General features: G+C 35.8%; 3 protein-coding genes across 10 annotated transcripts; 1 reads left to right on the top strand and 2 right to left on the bottom strand.

Moving 5' to 3' along the window:
* LOC18782312 (inactive protein kinase SELMODRAFT_444075) lies at positions 5,654 to 11,599 on the top strand. 8 transcript variants are annotated; one of them, XM_020559503.1, is made up of 11 exons: positions 5,654 to 5,733; positions 6,674 to 6,830; positions 7,436 to 7,625; positions 8,064 to 8,218; positions 8,298 to 8,392; positions 8,575 to 9,641; positions 9,732 to 9,892; positions 9,997 to 10,073; positions 10,175 to 10,322; positions 10,545 to 10,694; positions 11,074 to 11,569. In XM_020559503.1, the coding sequence occupies exons 3-11, from the start codon at positions 7,445 to 7,447 to the stop codon at positions 11,353 to 11,355; spliced, it is 2,316 nt and encodes a 771-aa protein (XP_020415092.1). In that variant the 5' UTR covers positions 5,654 to 5,733; positions 6,674 to 6,830; positions 7,436 to 7,444; the 3' UTR covers positions 11,356 to 11,569. The 8 variants fall into 8 exon arrangements, with proteins under 8 accessions (XP_020415092.1, XP_020415086.1, XP_020415088.1 ...); XM_020559497.1 differs by lacking the exon at positions 5,654 to 5,733 and adding an exon at positions 5,764 to 6,133; XM_020559499.1 differs by lacking the exon at positions 5,654 to 5,733 and adding an exon at positions 5,764 to 6,133 and having other exon boundaries at positions 6,674 to 6,838.
* On the bottom strand, positions 11,707 to 14,941 carry LOC18782628 (U2 small nuclear ribonucleoprotein B''). Its single transcript, XM_007215573.2, has 10 exons — positions 14,541 to 14,941; positions 14,379 to 14,441; positions 13,928 to 14,009; positions 13,738 to 13,812; positions 13,573 to 13,651; positions 13,392 to 13,437; positions 12,743 to 12,846; positions 12,511 to 12,580; positions 12,074 to 12,156; positions 11,707 to 11,996 (listed from the first exon to the last, which is right to left on the bottom strand). Exons 1-10 carry the CDS (start codon positions 14,934 to 14,936, stop codon positions 11,966 to 11,968), a joined length of 1,029 nt encoding a protein of 342 aa, XP_007215635.1. The 5' UTR covers positions 14,937 to 14,941; the 3' UTR covers positions 11,707 to 11,965.
* LOC18784187 (PRA1 family protein F3) lies at positions 15,765 to 16,797 on the bottom strand. Its single transcript, XM_020559510.1, has one exon. The coding sequence runs from the start codon at positions 16,487 to 16,489 to the stop codon at positions 15,926 to 15,928; it is 564 nt and encodes a 187-aa protein (XP_020415099.1). The 5' UTR covers positions 16,490 to 16,797; the 3' UTR covers positions 15,765 to 15,925.

Genomic DNA, 25,608 nt, shown 5'->3' with positions numbered 1-25,608 from the left:
CTTATATTTTGGACTATTTATACGTCCATTAAGTAGACCCAAAACTCTTTTCAATTTCTGGGTCCAAACTTCCAAGCTATGTGGGCTTTCCTTTTTTTTTTTTGGTGTAACATTTAATATGAAACAACAAAGGAGAAGTGGGAAAGCTTGAATATATAAAATCAAAAATTAAAAATCAAAAATCTTTAAGTTTAGTAAGACAACAATGCTGCAAATTTGGTTCATCCATGTCTGCATGTGCTCTCTATCAAGTTTTGGAATTAATAAGACAAAAAAAATATTAATTGAATATTTAAAATTACGGGGTGAAAAAAGAGCATCCCTGATTCCCTGGCATGCATGCTATAAAAATTCAGAAAAAATAAAGGACTCATCAGGACTGCAATCAGAAATTTCTGCAAACATCTTGCAATCATAATAAACAGACAAGCTCCTATATCTTTTTCTTCTTCTTTTTTTTTTTTTTTTTTTTTTCCCTGCTGAAGCTTCCATTTTAAGAGGCAGCAGGGGCAAATATTTGGAAGGCCATGGCCATGGCCCAATCATTCATCAAGCTTTTGCATGGAATCATTGAGCTCTGAATGAGAACACAAACTAAGCTGCAAATGCTGCACTTTGTAGAAGCCGTGGAGCCCCCCAACCCCCCGGCAAAGAAATTTTGCTTTTCCAATTGCTTCCCAAACATTGTGTATAATTCATAAAAATAAAAACACAAAATTTGCAAAGTACCCACTGGTATAGTGGTTTGGAGCAATTGCCCTCCCAGAAAATGTCCTAGTTCGAGTCCTAGCATCTGTGTAATGTGTGAGTTTAGTATATTATTGCCCCTTTCAATAGGAAAGCTCCTCAAAAAACACAAAATGTTCAATGTGTGAATGGGCTCTACCCATGAGGACCTTTGCATAATAATTGAGGATGATAGGTTACATATGCATAATGCTAGGGTGGATCTTTGGATCTTTGAGTTGTCTTTTACAAAATTTCACTGGTGAAACTTTTATCATATATTTGGTTGGTTGTGTGAAAAATTGATTGAACATGAATGAAAGATCAATTTTTTTTGCATTTTGGTGATGTACCTGCATAGCATGTGCCCAGCATGATGAGGGCCATCATCGAGATAAGAAAACATGAATTGGGCACGTAGGGCATACTTCTTTTATGGAAGGAAAATAACCATTGATGCCTTCTTCTGCCACCACAGTACTTTAACTTCACCTAGCAATTTCTTAGATATGCTTATCCCTTTTGGATAGAAAGTTATTAGGACCGGTAATAGCGACGTTAATCAAACTATATATTTCCAATTTAAGCAATTTAATACATATAGTAAATAGTTAACGGGGTCTAGCCCAGTAGAAAATGGCATTGACTTGCATACTAGTGATCTCATGTTCAAATTCTTATGCCCTCTCCGTGTAGTTTAGACTATTACTTATATTTAAAAAGTACAAATAATAAATAAGCTTTTGGGGTGAGAGCATATATACCATAAACTGAATTAGGATTTTGCTAACTTTTGGTCTCTCTCTGAATTTTACGACCAGGACCACTATTAATTTGGACTTCCCTCTCAGTCATTCAGAGCATTTCTTTGAAGGCTTGGTCAGATTGTTCTTCCTTGTTTTTTTTTTTGGGGGACCATTTGCAGTCCTCAATGTAAAAAATGGAAAGACAAAAAAAACCTTGACTACATATTTTTGTAGTAATTTATGGGTGTGCCCATCACATAGCCGTATTGTTTTATCAATCTACTTATGTTCCAAAACTTGTATTAGCATACTTTAAATCCATTACATATCAATTATGTACTCATATTATAATATGTAAATTAATAACATTACGTAACAATGCGATAGTATCACTGTTAACGACAATGTCACTATTAAAAAAACACCATTGCTTGCAGGCTAGCTAGGAGGATCGATTAATAACATCTTAGCTTACATAGGAATGATGAAACATGTTCAACATGAACAACATGTTTATAAAAATAATAATAATAATAATAATAATAATAGTTGGACAATTTGCGTCACGTTATCTTTTGCTTAAAAACTCAGCAAGCATCAGCATCGAAGAAGAGCATCTAAATAAAAACAAGACAAATATTATTATTCAAAGGAAACAATGTTGTTATTTTGGAAAACAATATCAAATTCCCAGGTTCCATGCAGAGAGCTTTCAGATTCAGCATCGTACGAACACCATTGGCCATGGCTGAGCTGTAGTTGTAGCTTTGGAGAGACAAGAAAGGCCCAGCAGAATTTAATGTGCATATATAATAAAATCACCACTTGACTCAATGTGTCAATTGTCCTTAATTATACTTATTTTTATTAATTTTCAATTAGTGCCTTGATTAGTTTGTAATTCAAACAGGGTTTGGCGGATTGAAGTTTCCAATCCAAGTTCAGTCTCCTATAATTGGAGTTTCGAAATCTAATCTTTAATCAAATTCGAACACATTTTTCATTGCAGTTTAGCTAGGAATCTAGGTTGTGAGTATCAATTTATTCGACAAGTTTAGCTAGTTTTTAAATAGGATGGGTTTTGATCAAGCCCGTTCTATATATATAAATTCTCATATGAACGTCATTACCATGATGATATTATTTATTTTTTACTTTTTTCTATGTTTACAATGATATTCACACGGTAATAACGTATCAATATCCAAATGAAAGAATATATATATATATATATATATATATTTGAAAAGAGCCAACAAAACTAGTAGTTTTCAACATCTGATATGAATGGTCCCGTTTCCATTTTGTCATCAGAAAACAGAAAATATCCCAGCATTACAAAATGGTCCCGTTTTCACAGAAAACAATGCATTTTCAAATTTTTTTAAAAAAAACCCTATCCCAATACGATCTTTTAACTTGTTCTATCTTTTGGCAATTAGATAAGTATAAGATACACACATTATTAATTCATTCATGTCGTCGAACTTGACAACTTGTGAGATTGAGGGTCTTTGTCCCTACTCCCTCTTCACTTGTTATAAAATTCAGAGGAAGAAAACAAACACACCTTTTGGACGTACGTGCATGGCTACATGTTCATAATTATTTTAGTCTAATCGCTTCATAATTTAACTTCTAAATTGCTATGATTAATTAAATATTAGGCAGGCAATCCATCCATCGCTTTAGAATTGCGTGCAAAGCATTCTTGAATTGAATTAAAATTATGTAGCACGCTCTTGTCAGATTCTTGTTTCTGTGTGTTTCTTGGGTATATTGATGGTTGTTTCTTAATGTTACTTACTGGATTGGTTATCAAAAGGTAAGAATTTCATTAACATGAAGTATTGGTTACAACAACATCACTCTCAATACAATCACTTAACCAAACAAGACTCTCTTTGAACAAAATAAAACAAACTTTGCTCTTGTAACATATAATGAGTCGGTGCATGTATTGTTTTATTGCAACAGCGAGGTTGAAAATAAATTTCTGTAATGAATATGTCGGAACTAACCTAACAAAACTAATTATGTAACTTGTCATAATCAAGTTACATTTCTAACAAATTGCCATTATAAAAATAAAAATAAAAAGAATGTGTAAACGCATGTCGTTAAACAAATATTTAGTCACTGCCCAAAGAGATTAAATTAAAATTAATTATTTCGGAGGTTCGGAGTCTGTGAGACAGGATCCGCGATACGTGGCACCAGATGCAAAGGACGTGCACACGTCAGCCGCCAAGAACGACGTCGTTGGGTAACCACCGTCTCATGCATGCATTGGGCCATGCTAACGTGCACCGCGAGCGAAGACCCTCTTGTGCGTGCATCGAGAAACGGCCCCGTGCGTGACATGATTGCAATTCACGAATGAATCGACGGGTCATCACAAGCGGTGTTTACCCATTGGCGGTGATTGGTAATCGAGAGTGGGGCCCACATATGGGGGCGTGTGGCTGTTTCGGATTGGATGTTATGTAGGCCCCGCGGTGGCCCGGGAGAGATGACCTGTCAGTCACCCTCTGTAGTACTATAACTCTCAGCTCATGTTATTGTGATGGAGAGAGAGAGAGAGAGAGAGACAGAGGTGGACCGTGGATTGGTGGTGCATTTATGGTGAAGTTCAAAAATTTAAAGGGATTTGGACAAGGGGCAGGGATTTGGATCTTATTTACAGTCATGTATGGTACTCCACAAAAACCAACCCTACAATTCATACACACATAACGTGACATGACTACAGTGTGTTGTTTGTATCAATGATTTTTTTAAGTAATTATTGGTGAAATGTAACAAATTATAAAGCAGTTATAATGTGGAATATAGATATAATATTTTCAGTAACTAAACACAATATGTTAATTTAATCTAGAGAGAATTACATTTAAACTAAAAAAGACTTAAATTTACGATACATCGCTTGAAATACATGTACTTAGACTTATAATTAGACATGTAAAGGGGTCGAATTTAGATAGAATATACCTCAATCCAAATCTAAATGAATTTATAATCAGATTATTGGATTCGGATCGTATTCAGACTATCAGATTGCACCTATCAATCCATATCTGTTACGCATCAAATTCGAATCAGATTATATTATTATCGGATTTATTTTGAGATGTACAAAACATCAAAATGTCATTAGTACCCTCGTTATTTTATTGTATTTATCTATTTTTTATATCAAATTTTGATATTTTATCATAAACATTTAGTTTTAAGTGTACTATTAGTGCATATAAAATTACTCATTTACACATATAAAATACTAATATAAAGCATAAAAATTAAATTATACTTCATAGTAAGTCGTATAGGATTATTATCGGATCAGGTCAACTATCATCTATATCCGGATTCATTTATAATCGAATTACCAGATTCGAATTGTAATCGTACTATTGGATTGAAAAGTCCAATCCATCTCTTATTCAGATAAAAATCCGATTCATTAACATTGAAAAGAAAATAAGTGGTATTTCTTGGTTACTTTCCAAACATTACCAAACACGTTAAAGAAATCTTCAATTTCTCATTCCTTAAAAAAAAGATGAGAAATTATTTCATATCAAATCTTTTCCGCGAACCAAACAGCCTTAGGATCTAAAAAAATCTTTTCATTTATGAAGTTGATATTGAATGAAGCTATAAATGTGAAGTTAAATCTTGGACCAAAATTGAAGGACACTATCCAATTAGGTTTAGTAATTAGTACAATGGCATTTGAACAATCCGCATTATTGATGGGTTAATAATGACAATAATAAAGTTTAGGACATTGAAATCAGAACTTTTCGGCTACTGAAATAAATCATCGAACAGATTTCCTTTTCTCTTTTTATAATCTTACTCACTTCCCTTCAATAAACTTTAATTTAAACAAATTTTCTTTATTATCCTTTAATTCAAACAAAAAGGGAAATAAAAACAAAAAAGCAGAACAAATTACGCGGGTCCCACATTTTTGAATCAAAATTAACTGCCCTTAATTACACAATGTCATAGGTGTCGCGCCGTTTGAAGAGCAGCCAAACGTGAGCTTTTTTTGTTTTGTTTTCCTCTCTCTGGGCTGGCCGGCCCACACAAAAGCAATACGACGCCGTAAATCGCATCTCTTGCTAGCACAGAAAATAATAATATAAAGAGTCAATTTCTGTAATAAAGTTCAGAAGCAGGGGCATTTGACAGCTCGATCCTCGACGGCGATCCATCGGTCTCTGACTCTCTGACTTGCGGAGACAGAGAGGTCCTCTCATCATCTCTTTCCTCTCTTTCTCTCTCCCTTTTTGTGTCTTTGAGTGTTTTTTGTTTCTGTTTGCACAACAATGTAGTAAAAATTTGTATTCACTCTCTCTCTCTCTCTCTCTCTCTTCTCCCTCCAGTCTCTGTCTGTCTCATTGGGTTTGATCCCTTCTTCACTTTTATTACCTTCACAGAAGGTTCCTGCTTATCATTAATGTGAAATTTATCTCTTCTCTCGCTCACTCTCGAGAAACCCTAAAGAGTTTTTGGCGTTCTTCAATCGTTTTCAATTCCCATTTTTACTCTGTTTTTCCTATTTTCTTTTACTTTTCTGGCGCGTCTTTCATTGCGTGCTCTCTGATGCGAAAGAAGAACAAAACCCAACGAAGCAAGTGTTAGATTTGGTAATGGTTTTTGCTTCTGGGTTTAAGCTTAACGAACCCTTTGGGGTTTAAGTACAAATTTCATATATGTTAGTAGAATAGATATGTTGTCGTTTATAGAAGAAGCTCTGCTTTTGAAGATTTACTAGCTTTTTTGATGGTTTTCACGTGGTGGGGGTCAAGTGGGGTTGGTTGTAAAATGCCGTATTTCCTTCCAGTTTATTATTGTTGTTAATGGGGCTTTCTCAAATCTTTTTATTGTTTCAGTTGTTCTGATTTTTAGGTGGTGGGTTGTGGAAGATTTTAAGCATATAGTATGTGGGTTTAATATATTGATGGTTAGCTGCTATTAATTTAATATATTATACTTTGGTTTTGTTCATATTTGTTTGGTTGCTGAGAAAACTGAGGAAAACAATAGAAGTTTTTTGGATCAGGACGTTAGTTTATGTTTTGTTTTCCTTCATTTCACTCCAATCCAATCTATTTGGTTTCCTTTTTTTTTTTCTTTCTTCTTTTTAACTCTGACGCTTATCAGATTTGGTCTCCAACATTTTGCAGGTCCAGTCTTGCTTGTGTGTTGCAAAGACGATTTGATTTTGAGGCTTTTTAGAGATTGGAGGGGTCTGATATGAGAGCCTCACAACCTGTACTACCTATTTGGTCATGTTGGTGATTTGATTGTTCTTCGTGGTACATCATCCTGTGGAATCTGAAGGTCTGAAGGTCTCTGAGGCATTGATTTGGCCACTTTTACTTTTTGCACTATTTGTTTCACCATTTTGACCAGTTGATTTGAAGGATCGAAAGCAGTGATGCTATACCTCTGTCGTTTTGCATATTCTGCTTGATTCTCCTTCTTGCTAGGCGCCAGAACTCGTAAAATATAGCACAGTTAAAAATAAATTTAAAAAATAAAATAAAATCAGAGAACCAATATCTTGCTTTTAGAGCCAAAAGGGTGTTTAGAACTAGAAAACCATCACTTCCAACCTGGGAGTTTTCATCCAAGATTTCACTGCCTGAGAGTGACCAAAAGCTAGAGAAAGTGAGGACCCCAAGTGGAGTTCTGAATTTGATTCTTGGGAAGTTAGGTGAATTGGTAATAAGGGTCTTGTCAATTGATGCTCTGCTGGAGCTCGGCTGCTAGAGAGAATGGTTTGCATGTCGGGTAGTACATGTTTCGGAATCTAGAACAGTGGGGGTAAAGTTAAACAAGTTATGGAAATATTCTTTCGGTTATGTTTCTTTGCATATGGTCTTGATGGCATTTGAGTATTGAAAGTCTTAAGCAAGGTGGTTTGCAACAATTGTGTGATGCAGAATTTGGTAATGAGTCGAGAACAGAAGCGGGTGAGGCAAGAGAAAGGCTCCGATGACGCCGAGAAGGTTGTCGTGGCCGTTAAGGCGTCCAAGGAAATTCCCAAGACTGCTCTGGTGTGGGCCTTGACTCATGTTGTTCAACCTGGAGATTGCATAACACTGCTTGTGGTTGTCCCCTCTCAAAGTTCAGGTATCTTTACTTTGCCTCTAGTAGATTTTTGCCCATTTTCAATGATAACAGAATGTTGGTGTGTTTTACTTTATGATCGGTTAAGTTTTAATGTGTTCTGGGTTGTTGAGGTTGGATGTATGTTTCTAATTAAGTTTCATTTGACTTCGTGGTGGTCATGTGAGTCTTGGTCCTCATCGACTTTGTCACTACAGCTTACACTGTAATTTGAATTTATTTGAGTGAATGATGGCCGTTTATGGATGTTTGGTTGTTTAATTCAAATTCAACACTCTGTTGTTTAATGTGACAACACGCACTCAAGTTTTAGTAGACAAATTGTGAAGCTGAACCTTAAGTCTTTAAGCTCTACATCCAGCATCTCTTTCCATTTTCACAATTTGTTTACTTGTTGAAAATTTTGATACTGACAACTAAGTCATATTCTCCTATTTTCAGGTAGAAAATTTTGGGGCTTCCCAAGATTTGCAGGGGACTGTGCCAGTGGTAACCGGAAGTCTCATTCAGGAACAACCTCAGAGCTCAAGTGTGATATTTCAGATACCTGCTCTCAGATGATCCTTCAGCTGCATGAAGTTTATGATCCAAATAAGGTAAGTGCATCGATACCTGTTCTTATTCATAATACTCATTTCCATGTCTGTTGATGCCATGTTTGACGCTATGTTGCAGATAAATGTCAAGATAAAGATTATTTCTGGCTCACCTTCTGGTTCTGTGGCTGTAGAGGCCAAGAAAGCTCAAGCCAGTTGGGTTGTTTTAGACAAGTAATGCTTCCTTTCCACAAACAGGCTTGTTGTTTATAACTCCATATGAATAGGAAGATACGAAGTTGAAGTAGCATGTAGTCTTCCCATGTTATCGTCTTTGATTTCTTAATTAGAGATATGATCTTGCTTTAAAATTACATGCCGTTGTCTACATCTTGATGGGTTTGTGATTTTTACAGGCATCTTAAACATGAGGAAAAACACTGCATGGAAGAGCTGCAGTGCAACATTGTGGTTATGAAGCGTTCCCAGCCAAAAGTTCTTCGCTTGAATTTGAATGGATCTTCTAAGAAGGAACCTGAATTGGCTCGTTCCTTGCCTTCTCAGCTTGATGAAGGGACTGATAAACATCCCAAGAAGAAGAATGACTCTTTGAATTCCATTCGAGGGCCTGTTGTGACTCCAACTAGTAGTCCAGAGCTAGGGACTCCATTTACAGCCACTGAGGCTGGAACTTCATCGGTGTCAAGTTCAGATCCAGGAACTTCACCATTTTTCGTTTCAGAAATAAATGGAGACATGAAGAAAGAGGAATCATTAGTTAGTAAAGAAAACAAGGTTCTTGATGACAGTAGTTCAGACACTGACAGTGAAAACTTATCAACATCTTCAGCAAGTATGAGGTTCCAACCATGGATAGCAGAATTTCTTAATTCTCATCGTCCATCCTCGCAACACATGGAAGAAAGTTCACACAGAACTAATGATAATTCTAAAGCATCCACTACCAAAGCTTTGCTAGAGAAATTTTCGAAACTCGATAAGGATGCTGGAATTGGAATGCCAAATTATAGAGCTGACATGGAGTTCAGTGGAAATCTGAGAGAAGCAATTTCTCTGTCTAGAAATGCTCCTCCAGTCCCTCCTCCATTGTGTTCAATATGTCAACACAAGGCACCTGTGTTTGGAAAACCTCCAAGGTGGTTCAGCTATGCGGAGCTGGAGCTTGCTACTGGAGGATTTTCTCAAGCCAATTTTTTGGCTGAAGGTGGGTTTGGCTCTGTTCATAGAGGGGTGCTACCAGATGGCCAGGCTGTTGCTGTCAAGCAACACAAATTGGCTAGTTCTCAGGGGGATCAAGAGTTTTGTTCCGAAGTAGAAGTCCTGAGCTGTGCTCAGCACCGAAATGTTGTCATGTTGATTGGCTTCTGTATTGAGGACAAACGAAGATTGCTGGTCTATGAATATATTTGCAATGGGTCATTAGATTCTCATCTATACAGTAATATTTCTTTTTCTGACAACAGTAAGCTTATTCCGTATTGATTCATACTTGCTGTTAACTTTTGGCTGGAAACTATGTTGAGGACTCACAATGGTTCTGGGTCTATTTCAGGGCGACATCGCGAGCCTTTAGAATGGTCTGCACGGCAAAAGATCGCTGTGGGAGCAGCTCGAGGACTGCGATATCTTCATGAAGAATGCAGGGTGGGTTGCATTGTGCACCGTGACATGCGGCCAAACAACATCCTCATCACCCATGATTTTGAGCCACTGGTATTACAACCTTTTAGTCTTGCATTCAGATGCATAAATTGTGTATTTCCCTAGTTAACGTTGAAGATAAACATGTCCTTAAATTTATCCACTTTTTGTGCAAGGTTGGGGATTTTGGCCTTGCAAGGTGGCAGCCTGATGGGGACACAGGCGTGGACACAAGAGTTATTGGAACATTTGGGTAAATGTTAAATAACTGCCTTTACTTATACCATTTAACCTTCCATCCAGTTATGTTATATGCTGCTGTCCAATTATCTGATAAGTTGCCCTCTGGTGCAGATATTTGGCTCCTGAATATGCTCAAAGTGGCCAAATCACAGAAAAGGCTGATGTTTATTCCTTTGGGGTGGTGTTGGTGGAACTTGTTACTGGGCGAAAAGCTGTGGACCTTAACCGGCCTAAGGGGCAGCAATGCCTCACAGAATGGGTATGATTAATCAAGTTCTGACTATATGTATGTTTACCAATTATTGGCCTTCTAGTTTCAGTGTGAGCTTTTTCATGACTACATAAAATTGTCCTGGAACATAAAAAACTTTGGTATTACAATAAGACTGATTAATCAGATTATTGAGGGTTTCTCCTTTAGTTCTTCTAGGCTGTTGCCCTATTTTATTGCTTATAACTTATAACTTTCTAATTAATACAGGCACGCCCATTATTGGAAGAATATGCCATTGATGACCTGATTGACCCAAGACTTGACAACTTCTATTCGGAACAAGAGGTTTATTGCATGCTGCATGCTGCCTCTCTATGCATTCGGCGGGATCCTCAATCTAGGCCTCGCATGTCACAGGTAAAGAGCAACTTCTGAAATGAAGACAACCCAACTTGTCATAATAGACACTAGACTTGATATGTTAAACATAACACTAGAGCCCAATTTTTTGAGTATAATTAGACTGTTACTCCTTTTCAGACACTTGTAAGTGAAGAAAGCTCATAAACAATTCCTAAAATACATAAAATTGTGTAGTCAAGGTAAACTTAAAATCTGGTAAAACGAAGTAAGATAAAAAGTGAAATGGTGTTATATTGTGAAGGGACTTTTACTTCCCAATATTCAGAAGGTTTCATGTTTGGGTACTCGTTTTAGTAATATCTGGTGCTACTTACTTCTACCTTTATCGGCAACTTATCTCGTCTGTTCGCCATGTGTTTGTTTCATGTTCTAGGTTTTGCGTATGCTAGAAGGTGACATGGTAATGGACACAAATTACGCATCAACACCCGGGTATGATGTGGGGTGCCGGAATGGTCATGATGTGGGATGCCGGAGTGGTCGGATTTGGTCAGAGCATCAACAGCAGCACCAACCGCAGGAGAAGGAACGCTATAGTGGTCCACTACTAGATGAACCGATGGAAGGGTATAAGAAGCTCTCTCTTGAGAACGTACGGCCAGGTTTTTGGGAAAGGGACAAGGCAAGGAGGACTTCATCTGAACACCATTTGTAAAGCGCTAGCCTTTTAGAATTACACATATTTGGAAGACTAAATACGTGCACTCCTTTTTGTAATGTAATCCATATTCCTCTTATATTTTGTTTAATGCCACCTGCATTTTACTTCTGTATAGTAAAAGAAGAGAATAGCAAGGCCTTGTAATTTTTTCGGTAATCTAAGGAAATTACCATTTTAACCGGGTCCAGAACGATAACTTTTTTGGTTGGATCGACGAGTCAATGGTTTTTCAGCTGAAGCAGTTTCGAATTTCAGACTTTGTACGCATTAATATGAAGCTCTAATGGAATGGAAGTCTACGATTGGTATACAATCAAAACATGATTGCAATTCTACAGCAAGAGCAAGTTTAAGTCACCACACTGCATAATATTTATAACTCTTATGTGATAACAACGGAGTCTTACCCAAGCATCAACAACTATTCTGCAAAAATTTCAATACAAGGAATGTTTTGTAGCTTTACAATGTTGGAGTTTGAAACTCATAATTGATATAAGACTAACAGCCAAGATGGATTCAGAAAACTGCGTTAGATGCAGGACAGTTGAGATCAACATGTGCATGAAACTGCTTGAATATTGTCACCTCAGTCCCTTTTCTCCTACGATTTCCTCATCTTAGACCTTGCATATCTGAGAAGGGAGGAAACACTTATTAAAGATGTAAGTTTTGAACAAAGGATAATAAAATAAGAGAAGAGAGGAAATACTCTATATGCATGCCACCCCTGTCTGAAGATGGTAACGAGTTGCCACGAAGTTCGTCCATGGCTTTATTGGCTTGTTCAATTTCCTGCCAGCGTGGAATAAAGTTAAAGAACACAGACATTGCAAGACTTGGTTTGTCTTGGTAGAAACTCATACCCCCAACTAATACAAGTCACTGAAATGACTCTTTGATCGCATATTTTGTTTTCATTTAATTGAAGTGATAAAGTACTGTAAAGGAAAAATACTAGCCAAAGTCATTGATACTTTCTGCCAATTCTGACATGAAAAATAAACTGCTTATATGTCTAAAAGCCTGTTGGATTAACATATAAAATATCTATAATTGCCAGCACTAAGTGCCCAGGTCCCAAGTTAAAATCTCTTCTCCCAAACGACATAACTGAAAAAGAAAATGCCAGTATTGAGCATGGGGTACCTCAAAATCAGCAAATGCAACTGGCATTCCACCTTTAGCACGCAATTTGATCACATTGAATCCAGGGTACCTGGGACCAATTGAGGTCATCAACTTTTCCAATAATCTATTCAAAGGATGATTATGCACTAGAAATATAAACATAGTCAGACGAGGGCCAGGAAATAAAAATTGTATTCGACCAAATCTACAAGGAAATGTGAGAGTATCCAGGTGAAGAATAACTACTCACTTAGATAGAACTTGCTTCAGTTCATCTTCAGTGCAATTTGGACCTAGATTTGCAATGAACAGAGTGGAACATGGTCCTCCGTCAACATGCTTTTCCGATTGTTCCTGCACAGCAAATTGGAAACTGGATTGGAGATAATTACATTTAGAATCCTACATATGGAATTTCTGCCAATATATATTCACATGGCACTCATAGAAATGTCTGCAGAGTGAAGTCAAATCATTTTCAAGTATAGATGTCATAAAAATCAAAACTAAGTTTGTCAAAGCATCAAAAATTTGCTTTGCAAATCCAAAAACTCTGTAGTACATTGTATAGCAGACTTTTGGCAGAGACTAGAAAACATACATTAAGAAGAAAACAACCCTGAAAAAAAAATACAGAAAATATTTGTTCTCATAAAACATATCTTTAGTATCTTTCTGCATACTTTTTATCTTGCACTATAAAAGTTAGACAATGGAAGGTTTTAGGCAGTATGTTTCCACTTAAAGATTCAAAAAAGGCAGGAAAGAAAGAATCATTTTTTGTGAGTATTAATAGTCTAAATAACATAGAACTCTGCCAGGCCTAAATATCACAATAGTCCTCAACAAAAAATAATATAAGTCTTTGCATTTAAAGAATCATCACAAATTTCACTTACATTTACAGTAGCTACAGCATTGTCAGAATCCACTGCTGTCTCAGCGCTGCACACATCCAAACAGGAAAACAGCCTTAGCACCTAAGAGTAGGTTAGAAACAACTCTATTATATTTGCACTTCTGTGCAAGATGCGATTCTGTGATCTAATAAAATTAATGCATTTTTTGAGCTCTTTCAACCTCTTTGTTGTCTCTAATTCAGTCTTGTCGCCAGAATCATTATTTTCAGTTTCAGATGGTTCATCAGTTTCGCTGTCTCCTGAATGTGCAAAAAAAAGTCATTATGCACAAGTCAGACATGGAGATGGGGCAAAAGAGAAATTCAAAAAGAAAAAAGCACAATACCATCATCGCTAGATGTTTCTTGGGTATCAGCCTCTTTTTTAGTTCTTTTATCTATAACAACATAGGCTCCACTACCTGTGCAAGTAACATGTATATTAACCATCTGAAAATGTAACCAAATTCTCTATATTGATTCTGAGGAAACAATATAAATTTTTAATTTGAATCAGCAATAAATGTAAATATCAACCTGGTTTACGCTTCCTTCTTGAGTTTGATCTGGCCAGTTCAATATGCAGCAGGGACCCAGTTTGAGGATCAAATTTCACACCCTGGTAATGTGACCATCAATGGAAGAACAAACTTAGAAGGAACACCAATTATAAGCCAAGTTTCATGCATTGTCATCATTGAAAGGTTAAAGTCCTCCTTTCGGATTACCAATTTTGGCATTCACCAACAATATCCGAATAGGAACAAATCGAAACGAGCTCTTAAATAAGTTTATCAGAACATCACTAATTGAATTGGAAAACACTAACAAACCCTACATGACATATGCATTACACAAATACTTGTTAGAAGAGATTACAGAGAAAATTCATGTTACCAAATTTCTTTTTAGGAGCTTATTTACTCAAAGAATTAAGCAAATGCATATATAAATGTATCAACAAATTGAAGTTGTTATTTTTGCTCACATTTAACGAATGCAGAGCTGCCATTGCTGATTGGTGATTGAAAAACGTAGCAAAAGCAACGACCTGAAACGAATTTAGAAGAAGGTTTACATTTTTTTTCCTCGCGAACCAAACAAAAATTTAAACAAAAAGAAAAAGGGGAAAGGGAAAAGCTTTTTTTACCTGGTTGCCGCGGCCGGTGTACTTGAGCTGGCAAGAGTCGAAGCCAGGGCGGCGGCGGAAGAGGTTGTGAATCTCACGCGCCTTGACGTCGTCGGGGAGGCCCGAGACGAAGAGCGTGTTGATCACACTCCGGTCACTGAAATCCTGTTGCTGTGGCGGCAGCGGTGGTTGCTGCTGCAGGTAGTAGGGATCGTGCGGCGGATGAGCCATTTGGTTGCGGCCAGAGAAAACAGGCGGTGGAGATTGAAGAGTGAGAGAGTAAGTGGGGCCCAGTAGCGGTGGTCGTGGAGGTGGAGGAGGAGGAGGAGGTCGTTCTTTGATGTCTGAACTCTGAACTGAGGTTTGTGCGCGGGGTGCAGGTAAAATTACAATTTGGGAGTTCGGGTGACTAGACATGAAGAAAAAACTAAACGCCAAACAAATTTGCGTTTTGGTTTGTTTTTTTCCTTCTCCTCCTTTTCGATTCTAATTTACAATTTTACTTTTGTTTTTGCCAATAATTTACAATTTTACTTTGGTTAATCAAAATTAACTTTAACAAAAAAAAAAAACTTAATTAAATCAAGGCCAACACCATTTTCTTTGTATGCAAATTATAATATAAGACCTCGCTGTATGAGCAACTACACTTAATTATTTAAGCTACAAACTTATTGTAAAGGCAATTGTATATTTTGTCTTTTATGATTCGGCCATTTTTGTGTGTGTAACAATTGGTTTATATATTTTAGCGACTGAATCATAAGTAGGCGATGTAAGCACCCGAGCTAGAGCTATACACAAATTCCAAGAGATATGCGAGAAATTGCATTTAGGAGCTGTAGCTGCATCCATCTGGTGGGGCCATATTGAAGAGGGAGATGAGGAGTAAAAGAGTGGTACATGAAGAGATGAAAATAGACGAGTCATCCACCCTACTAACTGAAATTAAAGCAAATGGGTAATTAAACCGAATTTTCTGAGTTTCAATACATTTGCAGTTTCTCTTTCTCAGGTGTTTTTCAATCCCTCAAAATTTCACCCAATCCACAGTGACCACTGCCAAGTCACTCTGCACAACAAATCCCACTTAAATCTGAATTTGACTTGGAGACAAAAAAGATTTGGACCAACATTTTCCAAACCACATCCCCTATTCCACCAAAACACATCCCTAACCTAAACCCCAAAAACCTAAGTGCTTGTAGCTCAAGTTACGGGGAGGTTCTGTGCTTCTAATGAACATTCAAGAAAAAAATTAATAACTTCACTAGATTGATCGCAAAAGAACAAATTGGGGGCAGAGTGGCAGATACAATAACTTCAATCATCAATCATCAAAACCCAAAATTACAAAAGAAAAGGAAAAAGGAAAAAAAAAAAACAGAGAATTGAATTGGATTGAATTAAGTAGATGAAGAAGATGCAGCAGGGGTCGTCAACAAGCCAGAGTTCTCCTCATCCACAGGCAAATCATCCTTCTTTCTCAACCCCGCGTGCACGACCACCAACACAACCCCAATCAACAGCGCCACCAAAATATTCACCGTCGCGTGGGTCAAGAACAAGAGCACGATCGTGACCACCGCCAAGACGATCAAAACGACGCGATCGTCCACCGTTTTGCCGAAGAGCACGAGGGGCTCGTCGCGGAGGAAGTAGAGGAAGAGCCAGGCGGCCATCATGATGATGAAGACGATGAGCGAGATCGGGTGCCAGAGGAGGCTGAGGAAGAGGATCAGCAGCACCACGATCGCGTAGTTCATCCGGAAGTAGGCGACGTTCGATCGGATTCGCCCGAAGACCTCGCGGAACGGCGACGGGAAGTTGAAGGATCTGAAGTTGAACATGAGCTTCCATGGCCGGCGAGCGCCGAGGCCGGCCTTGATGCGCTCCTTGGCGCGCGAGATGTACTCGCCGGAGGGGCCCTGCGTAGACGACGAGGTCGGGATCGTGCCGTAGGTGGTCATGGGTTTTGACCGGCGTTGACCGTTAGGAGGGAGTTGAAGATTAAGAAAGAAGAAGGGGAGGAGACTGGGGAAATGGAAGGAGTCGGATTTGGGGGGAATTAATTATGTGTTAGGGGTTAGGAGAGGGTTTTTATAAGGTGTTTGTGAGGTGCATGGTTTTGATTGTATGTGCATGGCACGGTGTGGATTGTGATTGGTTGATGTTGATGAAAGTTTGGACAAGTTTTTTGTTGTGGGAATCATTTATGGGGTTGTGGCCAATTATTTCTACTGGGTTTTGTTTGGTTTCGGTTGGTTTTTTGTCTATGGAATTGGATTTATTATCGTTATTAATATTGTTCCTCAAACAATAACAAAGAAATATCCAAATGATTAATGCTATCACGAGTTCAAACTGTTTATGAATTGATGCCATCATTAAAATGATATGATCATGATTCAAGATTTGATTGATACAACTGTTACTTGAGTTTTTTCAAAGGGAATTAATAGGACTGACTACACTACAAGATAAACCACACAACTTTTTTTTTTAGTTGGATCTTTCACAACTTAAAAATATCCGATCTAGACGCGTTTAAGTTCAAGATCCAATTTATTACATTCTAGATTTACTGTTCAGTTTATTCAACAATAACTAGTTTGAGCGGAATTCTCAACAAAAATATTAGCCGCTAAAAGAGAGAACGCTTTAGATCTGTGGGGCTTTTTCCCTGGATCCCATCGAATCTTCGGTGTTCTTTGGGTTTTGAGGCGACTCTTCTTTTGACAATCTATTATCTCATATCTTGGTTGGCTTTGGTTGTGCCTCATCTTACAAGGCTACTTTTTAAGGTGTTGCGGCTTGATCATGATAGATCCACTTCTCATTTGTGCGTTGAGGCCCTAAAATAATTTGATGGCGCTCTCTATATCATGTCCCAAAGAAAGATTAGTGGTCGTGGGTTTTCCTTTTTGCCGACGTTGTGTTAGCCTTTTAATTTTAGTTTAGTTTGTTTAATAAAGTTGAGAAACTCTACGAGTTTTTTTGTATCTTTTTCTCTCATGATTCGATAAACTTGGTTGAGTTTGCTGGGTGTTTTTAGTCTCTTTATGAGAGTCATGCCGATTAGCAATTAGTTTTTGTCATTAATGTCATTGAACTAGATTCGAGGAAATTATGGCGGTTGAAATGGGTTATAGAAAAATATTTTCGTAAGTGATTCTCTTCAAATCGTTTTAGCTTTTCGGATAACTTAGGTCACTGAGGAAGTTTACCCATGTCTGCCATATTCGTATTGAGATTGCTCTTTTTATAATATATATCCTTTGTACTCTTTATTTCTATTAATATAATAAAATTCTATCGCATTTTTTATAATTTTTTTTAAAAAAAACTACAAGTTAAACCTACAATACTAATTACCTTCTAGTCTAATGATACATATGTCTCAATATTGTTGAAAAATGTCCAAAATTTGAATTTCGGTCTCATCCATCAAACCTTAGCCACAATAAATATTCAAGTAATTCATTTACATGCATAAATGGGACAACCATTAAGATTCTTTTTTTTCTTTCTTCCTCTTGTTCATTTATAAGAAATCATTCGAAAGAAAAAAGAGAGTGAAAGCTTCATATTTAGGGTTTCCTTCAGATCCCATATGATCTTCATTGTTTTTTGGGTTTTGGTGGACTTATGTCCATCTACTCTTCTTTTGGCAATCTATTGTCTCATATCTGGATTGGCTTTAGTTTTACCTCATCTTGCGAGGCTGCTATTTGAGGTGCTGTGGCTTGGTCATGGTAGATCCACTGCTCATTAGTGCGTTTAAGGCCTTGAAGTAACTAGGTGACATTGTCAATGTCATGTCCTGAATGAAAATTAGAGGCTATTGATTTTCCTTTTGTCAATGTTGTTTTAGTTTTTTAGATTATTATTTTGGTTTGGTCTATTTAATAGTCCAAAAACTCCGAGTGTTTTATGTTTTTTCTTTTATGATTCCGGTAACTTAGTTCAGTTTGCTAGGAGTTCTTAGTCTCTTTAGGAGAGTCATGCCGGTTAGCGGCTAGTTTACGTCATTAATATCATTGGACTAGATTGGGGTAAAAATTATGGTGGTTGAAAGGAGTTTTAGAAAATTATTTTCGAGAGTAGTTCTCTCCAGATATTGTCAACTTTATAAATTGGCTCATGTAACTGGTGAAGTTTTACCCATGTCCGCTATATTGGTATTATGATGGCTCCATTTACAATCTATGTCCTTTTTTTTGTATTTAATTTTTTATTTAGAAATCAAATAGAATGTACATAAAACTTTATACTAGTTGGTCATGGCAGTGAGCCAGTCCCTTGCACCCAAGTTCAAATTATATTTCTCATAGATTAATAATGTAATTTAAAGTAATTTAGATTACCGCTTGTATTATACAAAAAAAAACTATACACTATCTTAAATTCTTACCCGTAAATTAGATTATCACTTACTTTCCTCTAATTTTTCTTTCTTTTTTGCTTAAAAGAAAAAAAATAATTTAGTTATTACACTTATGTAATAAAATGTAAGGTCTCGAGTTAATTTTGATTGCATTACATTAATTACATCGTAATTGATAATTCTAAAATCCTAAAATGAGAAGTTGATTGTGAAAGTTGCCCATCACATGCACAAAGTAAAATTTGAAAAGAAAAAAAAGAAAGAAAAAAAAAGCCCTAAACCCATGACCAAAGATTTCTCCTAGGTTTAAGGGTGAGATATAAGCAGGAGCATGGGATTATTATATGGTAGCAAGCATTCTAAAACTTCCTTGTAAAATTATGGTAGGGTGTGTCAAGGAACAAGGGGCCCACTGCCTTCAACTAGACTTCAAGAAGGGCTTGGTTGGAGTCTTGTGTGGATTAGACCACATTAAGCTCGGTGGGGACGAGCAACAGAAAGAGACGTATGGGTACCAACGAGGCGGACGCCGACCCTCATTGCCACGTGGCATCCTGGAAGCATCAAGAAAAAAAGGCTGTCAAACTTTATCTATTGTACCGAAAAGATCTATGTGCTTTTCTACAGCGCACGTGGCATGACGTTAGTGGAGGGAAGTTGGTTCGTTGGCTGGCAGCTCGACCGAGTGAGGAGGTGCCACGTCGGTAGAATGAGGATCTTGTAAGTGAAAGTCGGCCGCATCGGGTAATTGCTCACGTCAGGTCAAACTGGAAAGTGCCACGGTAGGACAGCATGTAATGGGGCCTGGCCTTTGAGAGAGCATGTGAAATGCTGAATGTGTTGATGGTGGTGGAGAAATCTATGTTACATCTTATTGTCAGTCTTGTTACGGAAACATATAAGATAATGGAACGTTGGCCCCCTAAAACATGTGTGTTCTTTTTTGAAAATGTGGTGTAGATCAGTTCATTAGAGTAGTGTGTCTGTTCTTTTTGCACATGCGACGACGTGAATTAGTTGATTAGAGTAGTATGTATGTTCTTTTTGCACTGCGGCGTAAATTAGTTGATTAGAGCAACGTGCATGTTCTTTGACATTAAAGAATGATTTTCTTCGCTGTAAATTAGAGTAGTTTGAATTTATGTTTCTATGCTTTTGTTAGGGGATTAAGAAAAATGATCAATTTAGTTTGTATGCTTTTTTAAATTAGGTTCAGGTAGTTTTAATTTTTCACAGTCAAAGACAAACTGCAGAATTTGTGAAATTAATTTGATGAAAATGTTAGGTTGAAACGTTAAGGCATAGCCTTGGAAGAAAACAAAAATATAGCACGCTAAGGGGTCGTTTGGTACGGCGGACAGTCATGGACTGGACTAAATCCTGGGACTGACTTGGATTAGCTCGGATTGGCCTAAGCTGGATTAAGTACTGACCTACGTTTGGTGTTGCGTCGGACTAAGAAGCTGGATTGTAAAAATAGTGAAGACCTATGTTTGGTGTTGTGTCGGACTAAAAAATAATTTTTTTTAATTATTTCTAATTACTCAGGCAGACACCAAAAAATTTATTAGGTGTTGTTGTGATGTATAAATATAAATACGAATTACCAAAGAAAATTATAAGAAAAAAGAAAAAGAAAAAAAAAAGTCCCTCTTTTTAAAGCCCAAGGTTTAACTTGGGTATTTAAAATTTTTTTTTAAAAAAGGTTTTAGCTTAGGTAGTCCCAAAATAGAGAAAAAAAAAATCTAGAATTATCTTTAATAATAAGTGAAAATGATAGAGAAAAAAAGTTGAATTTTATTGGTTAATTGATAAACCGAACAAGTATGCATCTAATAATAGTTTTTTATTTTTTTTATTTTTATACATACAATTTTTCTTTCCCAAAATAAATACATATTGTAGTAGGATATGAGAATAAGATAAACAATGAAGTGTCATTTCTTTTCAACTTTTATTTTTTCATTAATATTTTAATGTTTATTATAAAAGGAAACCTAAAATTATCTGAAACTAATGTTTAATTAAAACAAGATTATATATAATAAAAAATGTTAGCACACTTTTCCTTCCACCTTCTTCTTGACTTTTCTTCTCCCAACTCAGACTCCCTACCACCCACATGCATCCCCTATTTTTTCACTCTCTCATCTCTCTTCATACATCCTCTCCTCCCATGAGTGCTAGTGCTGCTTGGTTTTATATAACCCATGTGAAAACAGCAACAAAATCATACTGAAGCACATAATTCAAACCACCACAATAACTCTCGATTTGTTCAATTGGGTCGGTGGTGGCTATTACTGTTCTATAGATTGGGTGGTGACGGTGGAGGGAGGCTATGGTGGAGGTTATGGCGTTGAGCAGTTTGATTCAAGCCAAGGATCTGACTGTGGTGAAGGCTGGCCTTGGAGTTGGAGTGGGTTATCTCCAAAGAAGGCCAGAAGTTATGGAGGTTGGTATAGGAGTTATGGGTCATCTCCAGAGAAGGCCAGAAAACTTACCTTAGTAGGAAATAAGAGAGAGAGGAGAGGCGATGCTGAAGGAAACGAGAGAGAAAGAGGACTTAAGACTCGCTTGTTCTATATAGAGTGGGTGTTATTTTGCGAACCCCTTTTCAACCTCGCAATATTAGAACAGCGAGTAAGGTGTTTTTTTTACTGTTGTCCTATACAATCCCATTTAACTTAGTACCCCCTCTTACCAAACATGGGTTTCAAATGTTATATAACCCAGTCCAGCTCAGTGAGGCCTACCAAACAAGCCCTAATTGAAACAAAACCTTACTATAAAGACCTGATTGAAAAAGATTTCGGGCTTGTTTGGTTTGTTTATCTAAGAAGCACTTTTGTACATAATCGCTTTTAGCAAAAAGGTTTTTATTATAAAAATATTGAAATTTCATAAGAAATCGAAGTGCTTTTTAAAAAAGCACTGGGAAGTACTTCTAGATAAAGCACATGGTATTGCTTATCTCAAAAGTGCTTTTATCACTCATAAGCATTTCTAAACTTTTCTACTAAATGCTATCAGAAGAATTTTGTTATTGTCAAGAAGTGCTTTTATCCCATGCACGAATTGAAAAACTTAAATTTTTCATGGATTGTGTGCATAAACTAACTATAAAACCCCAATGAAAAAAAAAAATCACAAGTAGCTAATGAAAAAAAAGAGCCAAATTACAAGCGTCAAATTGGTCATTTGGCTAAGAAATTATAGGATGATTAATGATAGTAGGTGCAAGTCTCCAGGGGCAACACAATCAAAAGTACGAAAGGGGAAAATCAAAACAATTTTAAGAGTAATACTAAATTTTTGTCCAATTTACTAATTACATTGTTCACCATCTATGTATATAAAATAAAAGATAAAGAATGGTGAAACATTCAAAATATTATAAAATATTCTTGGTTAATTTAAACATTAAGAATTGAAATTATTAATTAAATGAGGATAATATGGTAAATTTATATTTTTTTATCTTAAAAAAATTAAATTAAAAATCAAATCAAATAATATGTCATATTTTTATGGAACATAACTGCCCATGTTATCTTTCTTAATTCTAAAAATAAAATAAAAAATAAAAAAAAAAATCTATTGGCACATGCGTGAGGGGCTAGTGTTGCATAAAGAAATGAAACCCATTTTTATGTTAGGCAAAAAGTCACTTTTGGTCTCTATAATTTGCCATTTTAATCATTTTGAACAAATTGAAACGACATAGACTAAAGTTGTAAAAGTTAGAAAATGAAATTTGATTATTTTAATTTTAAATAAATTTTTTTTATATTAGCTGGATACCTCATAATTGGATTTTGAACTTCTGACTTTAGAAACAGATATAAACATCATTGAATGAGTTGCCCATTGCTTGAAAAGGAAAGAAGCAAGTTTCACCTTTTCATGCTCTAGACTCTAGTGTCTCCATTTGTCAAATCACAAGTCTTTTTCCCCATAATTAACCAACATTTATGCTGCCTTTTATCCTCATTTCCAAGTGGTAATTTCTCTTTCAGGTATTAAGAAAAAAAAAAAAAAGTTTAAGTTTGACTTGTAAGGTTATAACATCACTCGAGGATCTTCTTTGTAATTCTACTTTATTTTACAACCAAAAAAATCTATTTAAAAAAAATAATTAATCGAGATTTTAATAAATTTTTTAAAATTATTAATTTCTAGGGGATTCAGTTCAGACTTTTATAGAGCAACTAAAAATCTATGTATATTTAATTATGTTTTTTAAAAAGTAAAAAAAGTATTGAAAAAGTCATTAACTTTGGAGAAATTTATAAAGTTGTGGATTTTTAAATTGGGGTGTATAAATATCATATAGGTCGTACAAATCTAATTGTACCTACAAATTTTGAAGTGTTCATTAGACGCATGTTCTGTTTTCTCTTCGGAATATTTATACATTCTGCTTGTGAACTGAAGGTAAAATACTCTATATAGATCTACATGCTGCTTTTCTCTTCTCATCATATCTGTTTGTCCTTAATTATTGTATGGTGTTGAACTTTTTTCTGGTTTGTTGATGGACTTTGTTGTTTAGGTTTGAACTTTTTTGGTTTGTTGTTTTTGGTTCTTCTCGTAGCATAACATTTCAACCGTGTTACGACCATTTCAATTATTAGTTATTTCTTACGCCTTTTGAATTAGATTTGGCAAAAGTATGCACAACTTGTAAAACGACAATAACACATGAAAAATTCAGTGTTCTCGTTGACGACTAATGAGTGTATTCATTTGTGAATTGGTAAAAATGGGTATTTTTGTGTTACCTCATTTAACTCGTTACCGATTAGTTAGGAAAGAAAGTAGTTTTATGTTATGTTTTTTCCTGGACTATTGAGCATGTAATTTAAACAATTTTTTTTTAAAAATCTATAATGTTTAAATAACATATTTATTTTGCAAAATGCATTTTATTTAATTTTTAAAAAAATAACGAGGCGCAAGGAGGTGTAGCTGCATCTCCCCTCACCGGAAAAACCATTGTAGGTGCTTCAAATTGCCCATTTGCTCAACTAGTGTACATATTACCTTATTTCCATTTTTAACATTTAAGTAAATGGCTTTACAATGTAAATAAGGAAGTACCCCCTATTTGGATTCAAATAAAAATACTAGAAAATCAAATTCCCACCATATCAAAATATGAAAATTCAGTTTTAGTGCAAAATACGATTTATTCTAAAAATGATGGCTCATTAAGTCAATATATACTTCATACTAAAATCCCATAAAATCAAGTTTTCTTATTTGATGTGTAAGGAATAAAAGCCGCCAAAAATTATCTTGAGAAAATGATTATTCTGAAAAACCATTTTTCATACTTAGTCAATATTACATCTCCGTTAAAAAATTTATAGGTCCGCTAGTACATTAGCTTATGTAGTCGTGTTGGGGTTGATTTAAGTTTCACATCACGTGATATAAACCCGCAAAAACACAACCGATTGACATGTCGACTTTCAAACTTCGTAAAAGTTCTCTAACAAACTTCATTAAACTCTACATAATTAAATCGAAGCCTATGTGTTATGAAATGGAATTAATATTCATGAAATCACCACGACCCTTTAAATTTTATTAAAAATTAAATATTTTAGCTTTCAATATTGATTTCTTAAAAATTATGTCAAATTTTAGCGTGTCAAATAAATAGCACATCATTTGAGCACGTAGAGAGTTATATTTTGCAATGCCAACCAAACACACTAGCTAAAGTTGAACCCCGATGACAACATTTCTAGCTCCATCACTAGTTGTAAAAATAGCTTTGTACAAATCCTATTCTTTTTCAAGAAAAAAAAATTGAATTTATTGTAATGATGCTTAAAATTTGCTTATTCATCATGCTTTTCTCTTAGTACATGAAGTTGCCTGGAGGATGTTGCATGGAAAATACTACGAATCAATATATACCTTAAGTTTTTGTGCTTACTATTTTGTCGAAATTTGTTAAAAACGTTCCCTTTCGTTCCTGATTCATACACTGCATTTAAATTCGATATATCGCATATTGATTTTTCTCTTTTATTTCCCCCTGAAGGACATGTGAATTTTTTTTCCCTATATATATATATATATTTTAATGTCAAATCCACTTCCATATTGCCCTATGACTTCCTGTTTTAAACCCATTTAGTTAGCTTTTGTAGAAACCTTTTCACGTTTCTTGATGTTCTTTCTCTTTTGGTTTTCTATTTGTAACGTTTGACATTAAAACATATAACGTGTCTTAAGTCATTTTCTATAATCTCACGTCTCACCTCCCGCACATCATCCTCCAAACCAAGATCCTTAAACATAAAGTTACCCTTGACTTTAATTTATATATATATGTATATATATTTTTTAATTTTGACTTGCTCAATTATTACATCACTAATGATTAGGTCGTGTACATAGATCTCCAATTTGCTGGGGAATCTACACAGAAGACAATGGCTCCAATGGTTTTAAGTAGACAAATTTTGTTTGGTAAAATTCAACTGGATGAGGGTTGCCAATTATGCGGTGTTGGGCAACCCAGAAATGCATTAAAAATTAATGACTTTCAAAGTTTGGCAAAATTTTGTTTAAGCAAGTTCTTAATTCGGGTTGTCTAGTTCATCGATGACGCGGTCAGCTAATTCTTAGATGTGTCTCAAATTTATTATAATCCCTTTGGAACACCAGAAAAATGGGACATTA

The sequence above is a fragment of the Prunus persica genome, chromosome G3 (assembly GCF_000346465.2).
Source record: "Prunus persica cultivar Lovell chromosome G3, Prunus_persica_NCBIv2, whole genome shotgun sequence".
NCBI classification, from domain to species: domain Eukaryota; kingdom Viridiplantae; phylum Streptophyta; class Magnoliopsida; order Rosales; family Rosaceae; genus Prunus; species Prunus persica.
This window is presented reverse-complemented; position numbering and strand designations above follow the sequence as displayed.